The 23,999-nt window shown below is 41.1% G+C and overlaps 1 protein-coding gene and 1 long non-coding RNA gene across 2 annotated transcripts in view; one reads left to right on the forward strand and one right to left on the reverse strand.

The window, feature by feature from the left end:
• LOC144219201 (uncharacterized) overlaps positions 1-7,099 on the forward strand; it is an 8,417-nt gene extending 1,318 nt beyond the window's left edge. Inside the window, exons 2-3 of the long non-coding RNA XR_013331334.1 lie at positions 1,682-1,755; positions 6,670-7,099. This is a non-coding gene — a long non-coding RNA (uncharacterized LOC144219201). The remainder of the gene's footprint in view (positions 1-1,681; positions 1,756-6,669) is intronic.
• FERMT1 (FERM domain containing kindlin 1) overlaps positions 1-13,552 on the reverse strand; it is a 33,015-nt gene extending 19,463 nt beyond the window's left edge. The window contains exons 1-5 of the mRNA XM_077749145.1: positions 13,402-13,552; positions 9,746-9,979; positions 6,822-6,968; positions 5,332-5,545; positions 3,546-3,648 (exon numbers count right to left, since the gene is read on the reverse strand). Coding sequence (XP_077605271.1) covers positions 3,546-3,648; positions 5,332-5,545; positions 6,822-6,968; positions 9,746-9,979; positions 13,402-13,552 — 849 coding nt within the window. The remainder of the gene's footprint in view (positions 1-3,545; positions 3,649-5,331; positions 5,546-6,821; positions 6,969-9,745; positions 9,980-13,401) is intronic.
• Positions 13,553-23,999: the final 10,447 nt, after the last annotated feature.

Consider the following 23,999-nt stretch of genomic DNA (forward strand, 5'->3'; position numbering starts at 1 on the left):
TTCCACACCTGAACAAACCTAATTCCCCCGCCACTCCTTCGAGGCCAAGTAAAATAGTTCCTTGAAAGAATATTGGTTAAACAAAAGTTACCTACATTTACAAATTGACACGAGGAGAACAGGATCTAGTAGAAGATGTTAGAAAGGACAGGATAAGCCCTGGCTCCTACTGCAGAACACTGGATTTCTCTGTGGCAGCCAGCAGAGCTCTGGATTTTCTTCTTTGGAGGCTTGTTCACGTTCCCCCTGGGGCTCTGGAATATCACAAGGTCCCAGGTTTTATGGGTCACTTACAGGCACCCTGACAAGGTCTTTTTCTCTTTGAGAACTCTGTCAGTGGTTTTCCTGGCTTAGAAACAAATTTTTCCCTTGGTGGGGTCTGGCTGCCCATGCCCTCTCCTTGGCCCTAGGTTTCCTTTGTCTTCGGGTTTACTGAAAATAGAAACCCCAGACTGGAAGCACGGGATTGGGATTTCTGTCACCTCCATTGCCTGAATCCCTGTTTCTCTCCCTCCAATCAATTCAGTGAACCCTCTCTCCTTCCACCCACCACCAATAACAAACAAATAACAAAGCGTGCCTCCCCAAGTTTCAGGCTCTCAGGAAGGAGGTACTATTTAGATCTAATCATCAAGGAGTCCCTGTTAGCTGGCAGGCAGCCTTCAGCATCCTCTAGGATTCTTATTGAAACTGCCATGCCTTTATCTCTACTGAACATTTAAAAAAATACTGTGAATTATTGGAATTATAAAAGTTATTTAAATCCACACATTTAAATGGGGGCAAAATAATAGATCATGAAGGAATTCATTTTGAATGAATCCTAAAGGGACAAAATAATGGACAATAAAAAGTTAAGTCACCTTCCCTTCATTTTTCCCTACAAATGGTAGTTTCTCTATGGATTGTTTTTGTTCCTTGCTCTTTTTCACTCGATAATATACCTTGAATACATTCTACATCAAAAAAAAAAAAAAAAAGCTGACTCAGTCTTCTTAGCAACAACACTATATGGATGTATCATAAGGTCTTGAACCACTTCCCTGCTGATGAATGTTTAGGTAGTTTCCAATTTTCTTACTCAAATAATGCAGCAATAGTTGTTCCTGTGCAGACATGTTAATTCACATATTTGATTGTTGAGTAACTGTGGTATAAATATCAAGGAGTGGCTTTGCTGGGTCAAAGCTATGTAGCATCGTAACTCTGATACATATTGTCAAACTGCCTTCCATAGGGACCAGGTTAATTTGTACTCTGACTTATAGTCAGTGTATGAGAGAGCCATTTTCCCAACACTCTTGCTAAGATAGTGCATGAAACTTTTTGATCTTTGCCAGGATAGGGCTAAAAGTCATTGTAGTTTCTTTTCTGTGAACTACATGTTCACATCCTTTGCTCATTAGTCTACTGGGTTGTTGGCCTTTTTATTATTTATTTCTGGGAGCACTTTATTAGGGGAATTAACCTTTTGTTTGTATGTGTTGCCAAGAGTTTTTCACTTTGTATATAGTTTTTTGGCATGCATAAGATTTTCATTTTTTATGAAAATGTACCAATGTTTTCTTTTATGGATGCTGGGTTTTACATTTTTAAAGTATATTATTTTTGAAATTTTATATATTCTAGTATTTTTGTATATCTGAGATTTTAATCAGTACCTGTTACCTTGGTTCTACAGCCTGTCTGTGTCTCTCTTCTGAAAGCTGGAGAAGAGAGGCTCTCTGAGCCTACTGCACAATTTGGTTCCCATTGGTAGGTTGCCTTGTCAGTTTTACATTGGTTTTATGGGTGACGTCTTTGTTCTTCTAGAATTGGTTGTAGATTCTATGATAATAGGAACCACATCTTAAATTTCTGTACCCCCCCTATCAGCACATAGTATGAACCTTAAATTAGGTTATATTTATAGCATTCCCTACTTTAGACAGGGGGAGAAATGGAACTCTAAAGTGGTTGGGGATCACTATTCCTGTGCCCCGAAGCCTGAGTCTTCCTGTCACCTTTGGGTTGACAGCTTCTATTTGGCTGTTAGATTCGAATAAGTTTTGTTCATGGGCCATGTAGAGAGAACTGCTTTCCAATTAAGCAAACATGATCATTCACAGTGCCCTTGAAAAACATCAAAACAAAAAATTCCCTTCCCTTTTACAAGAAGCCATAGAGTAGTTTCTCCTGAAGGTTTCATCAAAGAGCTAGAATTTGCTCTTTCGCCATGATTCAGGGGAAGTTATGCACTCCAGACACAAGCTAACGAGCTAGGTCCATGGACATTGAGTTGGATCTAAATCAAAGACTGAGCAGGAGCTCTACAGAAATGACCAGGAATAGGGCTTAATTTGAAGAAGATGCCAGTTAAGGAAGAAGTGGGAGTGGAGATGTGTCTTTGAAGACCAGACTTCAAATCAGGATCAAGAAGACAGTGCCATGAGAGGCAAAATCACCACTTTGCATGAACAAAGGTCTACACAGAAGAGGTGGCCTGAGGTGTGCTCCTCAAACAGGTGCCCAGCAATGAACAGAAAAGAGCAAGAAGCATGAAACTGGGATAAAACCACCTTGTGCACTTGGAGGCCTGGTGACTCAGTTTATATTTTCTACATTTGCCTGGTTAAGTGCTGACTTACAGCTCCACAAAAGGGCCAAGCAGGGGTGAGGAAGGGGCAGAAATTCAGAGGATTTATTTCACCACTCAGTTGTCCTAGTAAACTTCAGGTGGCAGGTGTGCACTTAATGGGAGTTGGTGGCCAGCTGGGATCTTTATTTATACAGATGGTCCCTCTTTCCTGCAGTGGGGAGTGTGGTGTGCACTATCATGGGGCTCATTCATGAGAACCTGCTCTTTTTTTTATTCTATTTCTGGAGAGAGTCTTTTTATTTCTTGGGGTGTCTTTAGCCACTTCTATTTGTTGTATTGCATTCTTTTTTTGTTCTTAAACAGTTTATTGTTAAGTTGGTTCCCATATAACACCCAGTGCTCATCCCAACAAGTGCTCTCCTCCATGCCCATCTCCTCCCTCCCCCCCACACCCATCAGCCCTCAGTTTATTCTCAGCATTCAAGAGTCTCTCATGGCTTGCCTCCCTCCCTCTGCCCAACTATTTTTCCCCTTCTCCTCCATGGTCCTCCATTAAGTTCCTCCTAATCCACCTATATGTGCAAACATATGGTACCTGTCCTCATGAAAACCTGCTCTTAAACTTGGCTTGACACTCCTTCCTTCTAAGCATTAAGGATTCCAGCTCTGTGGGCCACTCTCCTCTTATTCATTTGTTTGTGTTGATGGAGAGGGGCAGTGCACACTGCTGGGCAGGAAGACCCTGACAGACTCTTGCTAACTCAGGGGCAGCTGACCACACTTGCCAGAAACTAAAAGACGAACATCCAAAGACAGTATGTATACATTGACTGTTCTAACCCTACAGAGCGAAACAGAAGATTATACAGATTAACCCTACTTCTGATAACTAAGTCACTCAATTTTACACTTCCATGCATTCACATTAAAAAAAAAAAGGAGAGAGAGAAGAGAAAAGATATCTTACTTTTGGATTCAAGTCAAAAAAAGTGTAGTATTTAAATCGTAACAGCAGCTGTTCATCCTCCTGGATGCCTTGTTCCATAAGGGAACGGGAGGAGTCCAGCCAACTAGAAAACAACAGGATCAGTTTTAAAAGTTGATCAATTTTACACACATGTTACAATGTTACATAATATGTCTGTATACATACTTAAGTTTATATACATGCATTTACATTTATATACATATACACATATATGTAAACGTATACGTGTATGCGTATTTCCTTAAACAAAGTCCGATAATATAACCAAAAACTTGTAAGGGAGAGGACTTGATAATAACTTATATCTGCAGTTCATTTTATAGCTTTTACAACTTTCCAGGTGCTTTTTGTATATAGATCTTGTTTACACAGATAATTCAAAGGAACCCAGTGAAGGAGCCAAGGCAGTTCTCATTTTCTCAGTTTTATAGGTGAGAAAATGGAGTTGTAGTGACATTAAGTGATATGTTCAAGGTCATGTGCCTTGTCGTGGAGCCAGAATGAAAATCTGTACCTGCTGACTTCCTGCACAGCCTCTCCTCTACACCAGCTGGTCCGACTCAACGCTGGGTCTATCTTATTGTCCAGAACTTTCTGTAACAATGGAAATATTCTATATTGTCCTGTCCAATAGAGTATCCACTAGTCACATGTGGCTACTGAAGATTTAAATGTGGCTAGTGCCACGTTTTAATTTTAATTAAATTCATATTTAAATGTAAATATCCACATGTGGCTGGTGACTCCTGTACTGGGTAGTACAGTTCTAGAGGTGAAAAATAAATACTGGGTAATGGTGAGGGGTGGGGAATGGAGATGAAAAGTTAACAGCAGAACGAGGCAGGGATGAGTGGCGTCCAGTACCACAGAATGAAAATGGTTTGAATGTCTATTATAACAGGCTTTGGGGCGGGGATGTAAGGATGACTGAGATGCAATCTCTGTCCTAAAGGAAGTGACAGTCCAGTGGGGGAGAGTGAGCATCAAAAGGCAGGAAAATGGTGACACGGGAGCGAGTGTCAGAACAGGAGTGCAGGGGCGTGAACTCATCCAGGATGGTGGTTTTGAGAAGGAGGCAGTAGATGGCTGGGTCTTACAGGACAAGCAGGGGCTGGGTCGAGCAGGAAGAAAGGAGAAGAATCCTGGAGCAGAGCAAAGGTAGTGGTAGAAAGTGTGTGTGTGCATCGTGGGAGGAATGGGGCATGTGAGCGCATGGGATGGAGACATCTGCTGGCCAACTCTCACTGGGGGTAGAATGCTGTGAACAAACTTGACTTTACTTGGTGAACAGTGGGGACTGAAAGAAATGGTGGTTTGAGAAGTAGTCTGAGTGTATTTTCTGAGATGACTTCAAAGCTTGAAGCACTCACTCATTCAAATACTTAACAGGAGAGAGACATGGTGTCCCACAAAAGGCAATGCAGGCCAGGTGGGCCCCCTTGGGTCTCCCCACTGCTGCATGGGACCAACCCACTTATAAACTGCTCTATATCCCTGCACATCTACAGGGACGAAGAAGTCGTATTCACGTAGGGCAATCCATTGAGTTACCTGAACACATAAATGTTGCCATACTTCAAATGTACTGCAATGACCAATGGTGGCATTTCTCCCTTTTGTAGCCAAAATCAGCACTGATCTTTGCCAATAGTGTCCAATTCCCAGGCATGCTAACTAAACAATCCCCTCTCCCCCACCTCTGTGCCATCTCTCTTACTGTATCAACATCAATTTACAGAGAAGGAAAACGAAGCCATGTCCTTACCCTGAGTTAAGCTTTGCTTTGTCAACCAGAGACCGAGGCTGGTACATATCAGCCAATGCTTCTGGTGACTGGGGGGGTTGGCTGAATGCGAGGATGTTGCAGTTTTGTTCAGTCAAAGGGCTGTCACTGAACCACGTCATGGTGGATGACGCCGGCGTTCCACTGATGGGATCATACGTGGGCGTCATGGTTTTACTGTATAATCCAGGACTTACTGCAAGGCAGAGGCAAGCATGCACTATGACATGAGAATAAGGGGGAGGAGTCTTTGGAAAAATAAATACTAACATTGCTTATACTAAAATGGATTTTGAATTTAAATGTTTGCAGTATTTACAGTAAGAGGAGTCATGATAGGGGAAACATTTTCAGCTCCTGGGGAGGCTGAGAACTCACAGGCCACAAAAGCTTCCAAAACTAACCCAGACAAATGTTGGGGACTATCTCCTTCTCAATAATTCAAAATTCTATTTGGGGCACCTAGGTGGCTCAGTGTGTCTGACTCTTGCTTTTGGCTCAAGTCATGATCTCATATGACTTTGCAAGTTCAAGCCCCACATTGGGCTCTCCACTGGCAGTGCAGAGCCTGCTTGGGATTCTCTCTCTCACTCTCTCTCTCTCTGCTCTTCCTAGTCATGTTCACACACACACTCTCTCTCAAAATAAATAAACTTACCCTCCCTCCCCCAATTCTATTTCGGCAGTAAGTTTTGGCACCATTAGAAAACAGAAGACCTTACAGAATGCATGTACAGACCATAGTTTTGGGCAAATCCTTTAAACAAATGACAGTACTTGCCAATTTTAAGAACCTGGCTAGTTGATGGCTTATAAATCATGTGGTTTGTGTAAGGAAAGGGCAAATAATCCCTTTTACTCTTTGCATTGGGATATACTCTGCAAGAAAATCTCTGATATTACAAGCAAGCTAGAGACTGATTTGTATTTATATAAGAAGACAAGGATAATGTCTTTCCAGAATTTCTACCTGCCCTCCTGTTACATGCCCAATGCAAAATTTAAATTGAATTCAGGAAAGAGTCACATGAAGATAGAATCAGGAAAAGTATATTTGAGTGATCCAACTAATCACTTTTCCCTTCAAATTCACAGCCAATTCTCCTGAAGTTTTGCATTCATCAGCAACATTATTTAACACAGTTAAAATAATGAGCTATATAGCAAGTAGAGCACATGACTCTTGATCTCAGGGTCGTGAGTTTAAGCCCCATGTCAATCATGGAGCCTACTTAAAAAAAATAATGAGCTATAAAACAAACCTTGTTAAAAAAATTCTTTGAGTTATAAAATTAATTGCATATCTTTTCCTCATCACAGGAATCCTGCAATTTTAGTCCTTCATTGTTTGGGGGAGAAAAAGGGAGGGAAGAAGAGATAGGAGGAGCTGAGGAAGGAGACTTCTTGGGATTTAAGAAATCCCTGGATTCAAGCATGAAATAAAACAACAAAACACCTGTCACGAATCATACCTGGTGGACCTGAAGTCGTTGGAGACCCCTCCAGATTTAAAATATCTTCAATTATGGGCTCCTTGTTAGTTTTGTCTTTCTTTTTCTTCTTTTTAAAATGGTCACCAGAAGGCTTTAACAAGGAGAGTTCTTCTGATCTTCTAATATCTAATAGACACACAAATAAATATAAAGAAGAAAGGAAAAGAGTAAAAAGAAAATTCCTTCGAAGACTCAGAGTCATGCTGGGCATCTGAAATCATTTCTCAGGAAATTCCTGAGAAGTAAATGGAACTAAATTGCATCCCTTTGGAAGAAATAGATGGGTGGGGGAGAGGGGTCAAAGATTGGAAGGAGATTTAATCTAATAAAATTTCTAGTTGTTTTTTAATTTATTATGAAAATATTTCAGACATATCCAAAGCAAAGGGAATAGTATAATGGCCTCCTCATGCTTTCATCAGCCAGGTTCAACCACTATAAGCATTTAGTTATAATTTCCCCTCCCTCTCTTTTTTTCTTCAGTTTTTAAAAAAATAACAACCAAGAACCCCACCATTTTCTTTCTAGAACATAGATCCTGAGGGCCTTTCCCTTACACTGTGTGCAATTCCTAATTTTATTCCTGTGGCAGACAACATCTGTGTCTTGCCCATCTCTTCTGGGCCCTCACCACTTCACTGCACTCTGACCCAACTTCCAGTGGCAGCAAGGACAAGCATCTTTCTGCCTGAGGCCTTGCTCTGGATGCCAGAGTCTGCACTGCCCAGATGCTGATGCAACAGGCCTCACAAGTTCAGAGAATTAACACTTCCAAAAAAGCCCCCAATGATTGACATGAGGGTATATTAATACCCCACTCCCTCACCCCCATTGGGTGGAATAGTTCTGAGGCATTTTTACATGGTCTCCCAGAAGCTCCCCAATTGCCCCAAGTGTGATTTGATTGGTGACACTCTTACTGGTGGCCTTTTCTTTCCAGTCTTCGTCACCCGCAACCAGTGTTTTCTGGAATCACCTCCTCCCACTCAAATAAATGTACTTGAATTCTTATCTCAGGGTCTGCTTTTGGAGAACTCAAACCAAGATGATTCCCATTTTTCTCCCTTAGTCCAATATATTTATAACTGCCATTGCTAACCAGAGCTCCTGATAACCACGAGCCACACTGAGGTTCTATATGATTCCAAAGGAAAGCCAAGGAATATGGATGTTAGAGTCTGTGAGCAGCTTTCTGGGAGGCAAATGTACTGATTTCTTAGGTCCTGCCATTTCTAAAACATTGCTTAGTGCTGAGGCTGAGGCTAGCAGTTCAGCTCCGTCCTTTCCCCCTATAACTAATGATGCTTGATTGTCAGGTTGCGACACACACCTGTGCCCATTCCAAGTGAATAATTTATATATGAGACTTGGCAATGAATCAGAATTTCCAGTAGAAGCATTAGAAAAAACAAAACAAAACAAAACAAAACAAAACTGTCTCCAAGCCAAAGATTGGTGTGCTGTCATATCTTTGTGCGAAAACCCATCATATTGCTAAATCTGATTTAGCTTCAATAAAACAGATATTAAAAAAAAGTGATTAAAAATGGCAAGTTGAGCCCTTTAGAACTACTATGAAGATATCTGGAAAAGAGAAGAACATATGACTGCTTCTGTATACTTTGAAACCTCAAGTTTTCAGTCCCAGCCATGTGTGTTTCCAGTCTCTGTGGACTGGGCTTTATTTAATCATTTACTTTGTTTTCCAATCCTCATTGTAATAGTACTGAAAACAGGGTGCCCTGGTTCTTGCCATTTGCCCACCATGTTCCAGGGGCACTGCTGGTGAGTTCTGTAATGGAAGGTTCCATTCATTTGTTCACTTAACAGTTAACGAGCAGCTAATGTGTGCCGGGCATTGTGTAGGTGTTAGGAACACGGGAGTGCTCAAGTAATGGCTTCTGTCTTCACCCTATTTAATACCATACCAGCCCCCACTGCCCACTGGACTCCTAATCCTGCACATACTGTTACAGCTTTTCTTTTTTTCTCTACCAAATATCTCCTTTTAACATCTTGTTTTTAAATTAATTTTTACATTTATTATTTATTTTCTGCTTCTGTATCCTAGAATGTAAGCTCAAGAAGGGAAGGGAGTTTGGCCCATTTTTATTGTTAACCAATCTCTAGCACTCACCACAATGCCTGCCTAATCAATATATATTTATTGAAGGAATGAATGGATAGTTTAATGGGGAAGAGAGATCACTCACTCATATACTGTATACACTATATTCAAATGCTGAATCTTAGCCTTGGAACCAGAGAATGTACCTACACGCTTTCAAAAACTATAAAACAAGAACATGATTCAGGGCTTACTTCCATTATTGAAATTCCACAAATAAAAGGGTTGGGTAGTGTTGTCCCTAATGACTGTTAAAGCCATGGCAATTAGTTTTCAATCCACAATCAAGTGTACTTTTCTGCTTAAACTCCACAAATAATTTTTGTGGATAGAGAATTTACTGGAGCCAAGTGTTAGTAAAGCAGTTAAGACACTGCAACACCATTATCTCAAAATCAATAAAGATATATCAGCTCTATGGTGGTAATGATATAACAGAACTCTTTCTTGTTTATCTTAAATATAATGATGATATTACTATAGCTTATAGCAATGAATTTGTTTTGGGGGGGGATCTTAATGGGTTTGTTTCTTCTGCTTAAAGACCTCTTTTGAAATAGTTTTAAGCTTTGTGGAAGTGAATCTGATGTACTCCAATATTCCATTTGGTTTAAATTTACATGGCTAAAGTCCCAAGAACCAGGCTTGAAAAGTATGCTTCCTAGTAAGGGAAATGTTCTATAAAGCCAAACGCTTGCAGGCAGAAAGCACACATATTTTCCTGCTCTCCTTTGCTAACAGTCCAAAGGGCAGAGGGCCCCTCTGGGGTACTCACTCAGGATTTTGCAGATATCACTGACAGCTTTAAAAACCACAGCTGAGAAGCTGACACGCAATTTCACTGTCTTCACATTTGGCAGGCGGAGGCGAAGCGTTTTATGCTGAGGGGTGAAGAGAAGCTTTGCATCTGCCTGGACTCCATATTTGTCCAGAGTCCAGTGCGTTTTCAGAAGCCAGCAATGCTTTTGTTCCCACCAAAAGGCAAAGTCTGACCAGTCTTGGGATATGTCTGCAAACATGAAAAATACGACGAAGTAAAATAAGAGAGAACTTTAGAGTCCATCCATTGTATGCAAGAGCTGAAATAAACAACTGGTCTTCAGCTCCCCATCTCCTTTTACAACCCAAGGCTCAACAAGCCTCGGCCCCTCTTCAAGGTCTCTAAAGTGGGGTGGGTAGAAAACAGAGCCTGAACCTTATCACAATTATATTTAGATACAGTGGAAGGAGTAGACGCATACAAATTTTGTTCATGATGAGATGCTGAAGTTCTCTTCCCTTAAGTCCCTTAGTGCCATGGTCCTTTCTGGGAAGGCCAGGAGCATCTGACTTTAATCAAGATTATTTCACTACTAGAAATGAGTCTTTACACCACGGGATCACAATGGGGATATCAATAACTCTCAAAGTCTGCACGGAAGGACTGTAAAGCTGACATTTCACCCCCTCTCTATACTGTCCAGCTCTTTTAACAGTACCATCAGATTCCCAGTTTCCAAAGTATTTCTATATCGAAATCAGCCGAGTATTGCCTTTCTCTCAATGTCACCATCAACATTCTCTCTCCTCCTTCAATGCTGGCATCAAAGTTGAATCTTTTCCCTTTGGTCAATGTTGAATCAATATTCAATCTTTTATTTTCTAAAAAAAATGTTTCTCTCATTCTCTCACTTTATGTTAGATTGAAAACTTTTCTTTTTTTTCTTTTTTTTTTAAAATTTTTATTTTTTTATTTTTTTTGGGTTTGTTTTATTTATTTATTTTTTTAATAGTTTATTGTCAAATTAGTTTCCACATAACACTCAGTGCTCATCCCCACAAGTGTCCTCCTCCATGCCCATCCCCCCCTCCCCCCACATCCATCAGTCCTCAGTTTTTGTCAGCATTCAAGAGTCTCTCATGGTTTGCCTCTCTCCCTTTCCCCCACCATTTCCGCCCTTCTTCTCCCCCTTGTTCCTCCGTCAAGTTCCTCCTAATCCTCCTATACGTGCAAACATATGATATTTGTCCTTCTCTGCCTGACTTATTTCGCTCAGCATAACACCCTCAAGGTCCATCCATGTTGCTACACATGGCCAGATTTCATTGTTTCTCATTGCCATGTAGTATTCCATGGTATAGATAAACCACATCTTCTTGATCCATTCATCTGTTGATGGACACTTAGGCTCTTTCCATGTTTTAGCTATTGTGGAGAGTGCTGCTATGAACATTGGGGTACATGTGCTCCTATGCCTCAGCATTTCTGTATCCCTTGGGTAAATTCCTAGCAGTGCTATTGCTGGGTCATAGGGGAGTTCTATTGTTAGTTTCCTGAGGAACCTCCACACTGTTTTCCAGAGGGGCTGTACCAGTTTACATTCCCACCAACAGTGTAGGAGGGTGCCCGTTTCTCCACATCCTCGCCAGCATCTAGAGTTCTCTGATTTCCTCATTTTAGCCACTCTGACTGGTGTGAGATGGTATCTCAGTGTGGTTTTGATTTGTATTTCCCTGATGAGGAGGGATGCTGAACATCGTTTCATGTGTCTGTTGGCCATCTGGATGTCCTCTTTGGAGAAGTGTCTGTTCATATCTTCTGCCCATTTCTTCACTGGGTTGTTTGTGTTTCGGGTGTGTAGTTTGATGAGTTCCTTATATATTCTGGATATTAACCCTTTATCTGATATGTCATTTGCAACTATCTTTTCCCATTCCGTTGGTTGCCTATTAATTTTCTGGGTTTGAAAACTTTTCTTTTAATGCTGTTAGTAGAAGTCTAAATGCTATAACTATTTTAGAAAGTCCTATTATTCAGTAATTCCTCCCCAAGCTCTAGTGCAACACAAATGCCTATATATACTCCCCAAAGACATGTACTGTAGCAGCCCTATAGTCCAACCCAAATCCCCATCAACAGGATAAGTAATGGCATCATCATACGATGGAATATGACACAGCAATAAGAGAAAATGAACCAAAACTATATGCAACAATATGGGTAAATCTCACAGACATAATGTTAAGTGAAGGAAAACGGATGCATAAGAGTATATCCTCTATGATCCCACCTACATACAGTTTAAAAACAAGTAAAATTATTCCTATCGTGTTAGAATTCGAGGCAGTGGTTACCCTTGGTGGGGCAGTGATTGGGGGGGGTCATATATGATACTTGGGTTGGGGAGCCAGTAACATTCTCTTTCTTGATCTGAGTGGGTTACGTGACTATGAAAATTTGTTGAGCAGTACACTTATGATAGGTGCACTTTTCTGTGTATACATTATGCTTCAAGGAAGACTTACTAAAAAATATTTTTTTAATTAAAAAAATTTTTTCTTGGGGCATCTGGGTGGCTTAGCCAGCTGAGCATCTGATTTTGGCTCAAGTCATGATCTCATGGTTTGTGGGTTCAAGCCCTGAGTCAGGCTCTGAGCTGTCAGCACAGAGCCTGGAACCTACTTTGGATTCTGTGTCTCCCTCACTTTCTGCCCCTCCCCTGCTTCTGCATGCATTCTCTCTGTCTGTCTCTCTCTCTCAAAAATAAACATTAAAATTTTTATTTTAAATTTTATTTCTTTATATTTTAGAGAGAGAGCATGAGTGGGGGAGAGAGGATGGAGAGAGGGCAGAGGAAGGGTGAGAGAGAGAAAGAGAGAGAGAGAGAGAGAGAGAGAGAGAGAGAGAGAGAGAGAGAGAGAGAGAGAGAGAGAGAGAGAGAGAGAGAGAGAGAGAATCCCAAGTAGGCTCCATGCTCAGCACAGAGCCTGATGTGGGGCTTGATCCCACAACCCAGGGATCATGACCTGAGCTGAAATCAAGAGTCAGATGCTCAATCGACTGAGCCACCCAGGAGCCCCTTACTCAAAAATCTTGATCTCATTAGTGCAAATGAAATGCGAACATCTGGACAAACTTAGATAGAAATTAAAAACAGATAAAAGAAAACAGAACACTATTAAATTCTAGGACAATCATGTTGATTCCTGATGTGAAGACTCTGACCCTTAAGACTTCTCTGTCTTTCTTTAAACAAGGAGAGTAGCAAATGGTAGCTTTGTGTGAAATGATACATTAGCATTGAGCTGAGTTTATCACTGAGCAGTTGAACAGAGAACTGACAGAGCAATTTAATGCCATGCCACCTAACGTCACCTCAGATGTCACCAGTGGAATGGGCCTGTGGAAACATGGTTTCCTAGCTACTAGGGAGCTTTAGTTTGCCACCAAAGACTAAAGTTTTTACAAAGGTGGTTGGGGGTTCAGTTCATGGCTTTTGCAGGATATTCTATTTCTCTTCCTCCTGTGGAGAGGGTGCTTGCTCTCTGGGCCATCATAAGATACATAAGCAGAAAAACTTAGATGATCAGACAGCTTAGATTAGCCATTTACTGTTAGTGCAACAGAGAGGGTTTCAAATGTAGGGAAACCATGAAGAAACGGGCACTTACTGATCTGTTCTACTAACTTGAGCATCAGCCCCCCAACATGCAGGTCTCCGGACACTCTCAGAGTGACGTCTTTCTGCTCCTCCTCATTCGGATGGTCAACCCTGACAACGAGCTCCCAAGAAGCAGATGCAAAGTCCGTGGATGAGAGCATCGTGGCAAAAGCAGGTGTCTGCCAACCAAAAGTGAGACACAGATCAGAATGTGAGAAGGAATCCGGAGCTCACCAGTATGTCCCGCAGGGCAAAACTGTTTTCCATTTTGACCTCTTCTTCAGAAAGTCTGCAGGGTTCCCAGTGCTCAGTATTAAATTTAATATCTGAACTTTGAAGGAAAAAGTCTTATAAGTTCTCAAGGTTTACAGATTTATGTAACTATCATTCTATTCCTGCAGGACCACTTGCCTATTTATTTTCTGTGCCTGCCCAATGCATCAATCTTCATTTTCTATCTTGATGGACATTTCTTGACTTTCTCTGAACTAATGTGGTAATAGGCAACAAATCATGGCAACCCTTGATATCTTTTTAAACAATCACCTTCATGGAAATATAATTTGCATGCAATAAAATGCACAGATTCTTCTTTGAATATAGTTGACAATGTTACATTAGTTTCAGGTATATAATATAAAGATTCAACAACTCTAAGTTATGCTGTGCTCACCACAGAAATGCAGATTTTAAACAATGCCTTTGTTATATACAAATGATGCCTCGATAAAGTTTATTTTAGAAAAGGATGCCATTAAAATCTTTATCTCTCTACCTACTTATCTATATCATTCCATTCCTCCTACAAATATTGATGACATCTTCTGGTATGAAATTTTTTAAAAAGTATAGCAGGGGCACCTGGGTGGCTCAGTTCATTGAGCCTACAACTTCAGCTCAGGTCATGATCTCACGGTTTGTGGGTCTGAGCCCCATGTTGGGCTCTGTGCTGACAGTTCAGAGCCTGGAGCCTGCTTCGGATTCTGTGTCTCCCTTTCTCTCTCTGTCCCTCCCTTGCTTGCGCACGCTCTCTCTCTCTCTCTCTCTCTCTCTCTCTCAAAAAATAAATAAATGTTAAAAAAAGTATATCAAAATAGTTTCTATTTCGGTCATATAAAATATAGTTTTACCTTAAATGCATATAAAGATATAGATCATTAATAATTATTGCCAGGTATTTGATTTACTTGTGTTACCATTTTATATTATACAGAAGTTGATGAATTCAGTGCATCAATTAAGTTTTTTTCTGGCAAAAGACTGAAGGAGTGACACACAAAGCCCACTCTTCAAAACACAGATGGGGTGAGAACTTCAGACTCAATATAATTTTCCTCTCATTTGAGGAACAAGAATAAAAATGAGCTAAGTCGTATCAAAACTGATGATGTTTCAGGAGGAAATAGGAACACTGGATTCCAGAACTGGGTGAACCTAAAACGATGGCTCTGTCTTACTTTTAAAACAGAAAGCATGTGATACTACCTCTCCTGGCTAGTTAAAGATTTAAAATAAAAGTCAGGCCTTTAAATGATTCACATCTTTCCCCCTTTACTACGTAGAGATGGCTTATAAGAGATCCATGTTTCCAAAAGGTCTATTTTTGAGAAACATCAGTGCACTCAAACTCCTAAGAAGGAGCTTCTCCAATGGAAAGTGCACAAGTCCGCTGGGCATCTATTAATACTGGGCATCTATTAATTCTGTTCAGTAGGTCTGGGGTGGACGTGGAGACCCTGCATTTATAACAAGTTCCAGGTGATGCTGGTCTGTGGCTCACACTTTTGAGTCCAGACAATGACATGAAAAATCAGCTCCAGGACTCAGTCCCTCCTTCAATCTAGCCAAATCGATATTAAGCCAGGGACCGTGGTGATATCTGAGGAACATTATTTTTAATAATAAGTAATAATGATATCACCAGTGTTATACCACTTTTGTGTACATTTGAAACTGTTCACATTTGAAAGCATCAGAGAATCAAAATACACAAAAATGATACACTGCAAATCTGAACAGGCTTAGGACAGACTTTATTTGCTCAAATCAAATTTAAGAGTTTAGAAGTAGCGCTTTGTGTTTTTATGACCAGAAGGATCCCAGTGATGTAATGCTTGTACCTCTGCATTCACAGTGGCATATATGGACACCTCTTGCATGGGCAGTGAATGCTATGCCATCGGGCCTAAACTCTCGCTTCACTGTCATCAGCAGGCTCAAGTATCATTTAATATGTACTTAGCTGGTGATGTACTCTGTGTGAACCACGGAGTATGTGTTATCTCCTTTACCTGCTCAGCAATCCCATTTAGAAATGAGGAGACTCAGGCTCAGAGAGGTTAGCCAACTTGTTGGAAGTCACACAGCAAGTTAGATGGTGGAGCCCAGATAGAACTCCAGATCTTTGTAACTCCAAACCGTCAACCACTACACTGGGACATGTCCTTGACAAAGATGCAACACTGATATGAAATGAAACTTACAACCACAGGGGCTAAACTCTCAGGAACCTTCACTAAGTGTTTCTACTAACATCTTTCCCAGTGAGGAGGTAGTAGAGGTAACTCCATAACATGACATTGAACTATTTGACTTTAAGACCCTCACAATTTCTACAATGCTATGGTTTGAGGTTTAGGTACTTAAAAAATTTGTACTTTAAAGTGACTCCTCACTGCTTGTTTCATGAGTATCAGTCATAGGTCTCTCTTTTCCTAACCAGGGCAGTCAAAACACTTCTCACCTAGGCAATATATGGTGATTCCCTGACAGCGAAATTCAGGCTAAAATTAGACAATCTGGTTTCCCCACATTCCTCTCCTATCTTTCTGCACCTTCATTTTTGAGTGAACTTCTCATCTGCAGCAAGCTGTTACTTGTTGAGGAGAGCAGCAAACTCCAACTGAGAAAGCACATCCAAGGAGGCCAGAACGGGAAGCAAAGTGCACCAGCCGACCTGTCTTCCCTGGGAGAAGCCCATTTGTCCACCTTGCAAACAGAAAATTCAAGAAAGAAGGACAGACGGAGAAGCAGACAGCCAGACAGACAGAAAAACGAGGGAAATAGCCCCTGATGCCGGTCCAAAGGCCACTGGGCCTGTCCGTTGCCAGCCCTGCAGGGTCCTGGGGCCAGGGAGAGTGTGGTGGATGGATATAAACCTGCCCCTTGACCCACAAGCGCAGTCCCCGCGGCTAGACAGAGGGTTTACTTTGCGAGGCCAGATGCACAAGGCCGGAGAAAGTGGTCCCAAGCAAGGACGTTATTATTATTTTTTAAATGTTTTATTTATTTCTGAGAGAGAACAGCGTGAGCAGGGGAGGGTCAGAGAGAGAGAGAGGGAGATACAGAATCTGAAACAGGCTCCAGGCTCTGAGCTGTCAGCACAAAGCCCAACACGTGGCTCGAACCCACAAACCGTGAGATCATTACCTGAGCCGAAGTCGGACACTCAACCGACTGTGCCACAAGGACGTTATTTTTAAGTAAGCAGCTATTTACGTGCAAGGGGCTGCAGAAAGGAAGAGGCAGGGGTTTCGGGCATCTGCGGTGCACGTTACAGCCCCCCGTCCACCCNGCCCCTCTAGCGACCTCTCATCCCGCCTCCCGTAGGTCACGTCCAGTGTTCCCGGTTCTCTGAGCCCCGCTGGGGACTAGCCGCTTACGTGGTTAGACTGGCTGCGTGCCCTGCCCTCCAGGTATACCTATCACTCACACCCAGGGGTACGTCCGGGCCCGGAGACTCCCGTCTCCCCTTTAAAGAGCCCGGGGGACCTACGATCGCCAGGTGTAAGAAACAAGAGTGGCTCATCTCTGAGTAACAGGATGATGTAAAACCCTGAGAAGAGCGAAGCGCTCAAAATCATGCACAATGGGAGACCCAGGGGCAACCCAGCCCCGCCCCAGGCCGGAATGGGGTGGCTCACCTCGGATTTCACCTGGTCCTTACTGTCGGATTTACTCCGGAAGAAGGCTGGGCCACCCTGGAAGGGTGGGTGACTTTGGGCAATTTACACAGCCTTGGTTCATATTACACACATCCGTTGAGTGTTTGCTATGTGCCAGGCTTGGGGCTGAGCTCTAAGGATTCAGTGGTTTCATGAAAAGTCAAGGCAACGATAGCTTCCTCTTCTGTGAAATGGGTAGAGAGGTGGAATGTCTGCCGCCATTGCTCGGTGGGATTTCATTCAGTCCATGCCAGAATTTCATGCAGTGTAATATAGGCTTAAGCGATTCACACCAAGTACATGAAGCTCGGGATAACTTCATTTAAAATACTATAAAATTTAGAAGTGGAATCTTTGTTTTTGCTTGAACGTTACCGTAGTCAGCTGTTATAATGGGTTTGAAAGAACTTTACATTTAATTTTAAAAAGGTCAGTTGAATAATTGTTAGCAAATGTGGGTTTTTATAATTAAAACTAAATATCAAAACTTGAAACTGAAATTCCTAATTTGGTAAAGTTTGTCAACTACAGGAATGATGGCAGCTGTCACTGGTCCCACTTCCCTATGTACCCAACACCAACTGAGCAAATATAGTATCTTGGGCAGAAAGTGTTTAAAGGGTTGCTTTGTGGAGATTGCTCATCGCTGTTTAGGACATAGACATTCTTTTAAGATTTTCTGTGTGATCTTGAAGTAGTAATGGTTTCATTTATACCAAATTGGTATCTCATTTTAGTTGAAAATATCTGGGTTTTGCTGAAGAATTTAACTGGCTTTAAGCCGTCTGTTTGGTCTGTTATTTTTTAAGCTTTTTAAAAAAATGTTTATTTATTTAGAGAGAGAGCACGAGAGTTGGGAAGGGGGCTAAGAGAGAGGGAGAGAGAATCCCAAGAAAGCTCTGAGTTGTCAGTGCAGAGCCTGATGCAGGTCTCAATCTTGGGAACTATGAGATCATGACCTGAGCTGAAATCAAGAGTCAGCTACTTAGCCTACTGAGCCACCCAATGCCCCTATTTTTTAAGCTTTTAATTGAAATATATTTTATATTTATATGCAAGAATACAAATCATGAATATATAGCTGATGAATTTTCACATACTGAACACACCTGTGTAATGAGCATCAAGATCAAGAAATAGAACATTACCAGTCTCCCAGAGTTCCTTAGTCATTACTGCCACCCCCCTACCCCCAGCAGTAACCACTACCCTGACTTTTAACTCCTTACAAGGCTTTTGCTGATCTTTGTAGTGTATGTAAATGGTACTGGGTGGTATGTGCTATTTAATGTCTGGCTTCCTTTGTTCAACATTTTGTTTTGGAGTTTCATTCATATTGTGTTCCACATTGTGTGTCCTAGGCTTTTTTTTTTTTTTTTAACTTACTACCCGGTTATTATCATTTTTGTGACACAGATCTGACACATCCCTTAAGGTCCTGGGTTAGAAGTGAATTAAAAAGTGTATTCTGGCTTTAAAATTTCATATATATACATGTGCATATATATGTGCATATATATATGTATATATATATATGCACATACATATACACACATACATATATATATTCAGTCACCCTTTCTCTGTCCTAAAAAACATGTAGAATCAACACTTTTTTTCCTAACGTTTATTTATCATTGAGAGACAGAGAGACAGAGCATGAGCATGGGAGGGGCAGACAGAGGGGGAGACACAGAATCTGAAGCAGGCACCAGGCTCTGACCTGTCAGCACAGAGCCCGATGTGGGGCTTGAACTCACAAATTGTGAGATCATGACCTGAGCCAAAGTCGGACGCTCAACCGACTGAGCCACCCAGGCGCCCCAACACTTTGAATCAGTTATTTAATCTACTCATACTAATTAAGCAATGAATTAGTTTATTTAATTCACTCAGCCATTCTATTACTGTGGGCCAGACACTGATACGTGCTGAAAATACTCGGATTATCTAGGCGCAGACTTTATCTTCAGATCTAATTATGATCCTAGGGGATTCAGAAGAGGGATATCTACTTCAGCCAAGTTTGCAGAGATGAGGGAAGCATGAGAAAAGTTTTTGGAAAGGAGGTGATTTTTGAGATGGACTTTGAAGCATTGGATAAGAGCTTGATAGTTGCCTATAATAACCTATAGTCTCTAGAAAATGGTTTTCAGATGTTTCTAAGTTAGCAGATAGTTGTGGTTGGCTTCCGTTGGCAGAAGGTGGAGGAGCTCTAACTGCTGACCTCAAAACTTTGTGTGTAAGGTACAAACAAATATTGAAACAACAACTGTTATCAGACACCCAGATACTGAAAAACTGATGTAACAATTAGTATTCTCCCAAGGTAAGTTAGTCATGTCTGCATTATCATATGGGATATGAGTGGTGAGAAGTGTGACCACATTCTTATTCACTGAACAGGAAAGGAAAATAAGGAAATAAAGGAAATCACAGGAAAGGGACCTTTGAAAGTCCTCCTTGCCTTGTAAACACAAGCGACTTTCTTCCTCCAGCACCTTTGCACTCCCACTGGATGAGCCCTCAGGCCTCTATATTCTTAATTGAGAATGAGAAAAAGCTGCTGGAAGGAAAAAGCGGTGGAGTTTTTTTTTTTTTCTTTCTTGATCGATGATTTGATTTGACCAGACAGGATATTATCCAATGTAAACTTCTTTGTTAAGTATTATAAACATGCTAAGTGTCTATCTAGCAACTAAGAAATGGCAACAGATTCCTGAAACGTATTTTTACTTTCGCTCAGTCCTCAGGACCTGTGTTCATGTTTGTGGAGAACATGTTGTGTTCGGTGCAAAGAAGCCGAATGTGCCTATTAAAGCTACACCCGCCTTTCCAGCTGGATGGATAACAAGCACTTTCTATGCCCAGGCAAGTTCTATAATTTTCTCCTTGCGAGGGCGGAGAGGGTGTGTCCTGATGTATCTACAGGCACTAGATGGAGACAGAAAAGTTAAGAAGGCCTTGCTGGAGGCCACACTAGAGCCCACCATTGAGGATGAGAGGAACAAGAAAGATGGCTACCCCCTCCTCCTTCCTTCCCTTCCTCCCTTCCTTCTTTCTTTCTGCTTACCTCCTTTACATACATCTCAATCAAAGGGTACAAAAGAGTATACACTGGTAATCAAGTCTTCCTCCTCCTTGGTAATAAACTTTCCTTCCTCAGAAAAAAACAGTTACCTATTTCCTCCAGAACCTTCCAGAGATAGTCTATACACGTAGACTATTTTTGCTCATTGTACAAGTGATAGTATTGTATAAATATTGTTCTGTTTTTGCTTTTTTTCATTTTAAAATAGCTTGGTGATTACAGTGGCCATCGGTCATATTCATGACTGCCTACCATCCTTGGAAAGTCCTCTCTATGTTTGTAGAAATCCTTATGTTAGTATCCCAGTCTGGAAATCAGGACTCCAATCCCTGACCTCACCTGTAGCTGGGGCACAGGCCTACAAACTGGACTCTGTCACTCAGGACTACTCAGATGTGACTTTAATTTGGAAGTGAGTGAGATGTGGAGACAGGATGCTCTTGGAGTCTTCATAGACAAGAATCATCGATAGATTTAAAAAGTAGTAAATATATGATGAGATACAGGATATTTGCAGCTTCAAGGTATCTTCTGCAAAGTATTTGTCAATTACCTAGAGAAAGATAGTAACATCAGAGTGGAAAAAGTGGTGATCAAAATGAATGTCATTGGTAGTAATGCATATTGACCTCACATACCTCCTGAGAAGGGCACAGTATCACTTCCACAGCATTCTTGCCCAAAACATGTAACTTCAGTTTACTCATGAGAAAGTACCAGGGTAATAAGAGGCAGAAAAACTGAGGAACTGTCTCAGGTCAGAGGAGACTGAGGAGACATGGCAACTAAATGCCATGTGAGATCCTGGACTGAATTCTGGAGCAGAGAACGGACATCAGAGGGAAAGCTTTTGAAGTTTGAATAGGGCAATAGATTACTTAATAGCATTATTTCAATACCAATTTCTTGGTTTCTGTAACTGTACTGTGGTTTTTTATGATGTTAACAAATGGAAGCTGGGTAAAGGGTATAATGTTCTCTCTGTACTATTTTTGTAACACTTCTATAAGTCTAAAATTATTTAAAACCAGGAGAAGGAGGGGGAACACAGGAGCATGGCTTGACCCTGAAGCAACTGACTAAGAGGGTAAGGAGGCTTGGGGTACTAGAGCTAGCCATGACCTTCTGGTGAGCAGGGGTAGGGAAGACCATTACAGATGATGATTCTTATAATCCAGAGTTTTCAAACTCAACAGTGGTTTGGGGACCATATTTGGTATCCTTACCTCTGGCAGTGACCTTACAACATGGTGGTTTAAAGGTTTTGGAAAATGATAAATCTGGGTTTATCTGCTTGTATTGTTGACACTAAATAGATCAGAGGGCTTGGGCATGTTTTACTTTGGTTCTCTGAGCCTTAGTTTCTGCTTCCATAAAATGGGAGCAATAGTACCCACTTTGTGAGGTACTAGGAAATGAGAGAATGTTTGTAAAGGACTTGAGTACAGAGCCTGAAAGATGGTAAATGTTCAGTACATTTATTTAAAGAAGTAAATAACTAAGAAAAGAATGAGGGTTGGGGGCACCTGTGTGGCTCAGTCGGTTGCATTTGATTTCAGCTCAGGTCATGACCTCATGCTTTGTGAGTTTGAGCCCCGCATCAGGCTCTCTGCTGTCAGCACAGAGCCCGCTTCATATCCTCTGCACCCCTCCCCCCCATCTCTGCCTCTCCTCTGCTCACGCTTTCACTCTCAAAAATAAATACGCATTAAAAAAAGTGTGGGTTGTTTTGGGGAGAGAGGATAAACTGGATACTCCCAGGATGTTACATCTCATCTCTGGAAGGTAGGGCTACCTTTCTCCCCTCTCCTCTTCTCTCGCTCCCAGGCAGGGGATCAGACAAAGGGAGGAACTGTTGTGTATGTGAACCCATGTGAATTTATGAACTTTCTTAGATGGCACCAAGGGAAAAATGTCACAGTTTTCTCCCAGGTTAGTAGGAAAAGCACCACAGTGAACTCTTTCCCAATCCCAGTGAAGTTGTAGGGTGCTCTGGAAATATAGGAATGACTTCTGGTAATGGCTGTTCAGTATACACTGGTTGTTATTATTATAGTTGCAGCTATGGTTTTGAAAACTCTAGAATGCTGAGTGTGAGGACAGTCATCTTTCTTTATTTTTCGAACTCTAACTTAATTTGATTGATTTTTGGTGAAAGATGGTTGCTTGGCTACTCCTGTTTATCATTTCTCCCCATGGAGTCCCTTGCTAAAAATAATAGCATAGGAATAAAAAGCTATAAACCTACAATGACAAAAGTTAACAGGATAAAGGTCGTCAGCAATGAGAGACTTCAAGGATTTTCTACAGGTTGGAACATTGAATAAGGAGTGGTTGCTAATGAAGAAGGACTGTGAAATCCATCGTCTAGGAGTATGTGAAAATGGGGATGTAACTGAGGCTTTCCAGAATATGTTCAGAGAAACTCAGGACTTGGAAATGCCAGGTATGACAGACAGTGGAAGTGAGATGTGTTGCCAAAAATAGGGGAATGAATCGAACATCTCCATGCAGAACAGTCAGTCAGTCCCCCACTGTCATATTTAGCCTAAGTTATGAATGCCAGATCTCCACCCTTCCAGCCCAAATCACGAGGGCTCACTCTGGAGAAGTTAAACATTTCCTTTGAAAGGTTATTTGGCTTAAAGGCCAACACTCCACTCAACCTAAAGCAAACTTTATCAGTTGAACCTTGGACACTGAGCCAGATTTTTAAAAAATACCTTCCCATTCTCAAAACATCTTTTTTTTTTTTCCAGGAAAATCCTCCAATATGCAAGAGTGATAAAAATGGTTTTTGAATCTTTATTTTACTTTTTTGTAGTTTTAATGATCTGTAATTGACATGACAATATTTAACAGAAATGAAGGAGTAGAAAGATAAGAAACCTGAAAGAATAATACAAAAGAAGAGCAAAAATGGAGTGGAACAAATTATCAGAGAAATAATATGAGAAACTGCCCAGAAATAAGGAACTTGAGCCTCCAGGTTAAAGAGTCTACTGGATATCCAACAAATTAATAAGAAGTACCTGAACCAAAGAACAGCATTGTGAAATGTACGATCACTATGGAAAATCCCCCCCAAACCAAAAACCCCAAAAGCTTTTAGTAAGAAAAATCAGATTACCTACAAAGGAAGTCAGATCAACATCCCACACCCAGACAGATTATCAGTCAAGATATTTGGAAGGACTCCAACTTTAAATCTCACATAACCTGCCTTAGAAATGTTCTCAAAGGTGAGCTCTAGAAAATCCAGAAAGGGGAAGACCCAGGATGCAAAAAACAGTAAATCCAATCCAAAAAGTGTAGAGAAGAAGAGTTGAGGTCCCTGGAAAGAGGTCTATGAGGCAAATGAAGACCTCCTAGAATATCTGGTATAATAAGGAGTTTGGGGGAAAAAACCCAAAACCCTGGGATATGGTAAAAGAAAAATAGTGCAAAAAATAAAAATAAAGTCAGAAAATTCAGAAAAGCAAGTGGCTACAGAAAATAAAATTTAACTCTTTCAATTTAAAAAATTAATCTACAAACAAGTATGAATTAGAGTTATGAAATCATGTGTAAACA

The sequence above is a fragment of the Crocuta crocuta genome, unplaced genomic scaffold (assembly GCF_008692635.1).
Source record: "Crocuta crocuta isolate KB4526 unplaced genomic scaffold, BGI_CrCroc_1.0 scaffold407, whole genome shotgun sequence".
Classification (NCBI taxonomy): domain Eukaryota; kingdom Metazoa; phylum Chordata; class Mammalia; order Carnivora; family Hyaenidae; genus Crocuta; species Crocuta crocuta.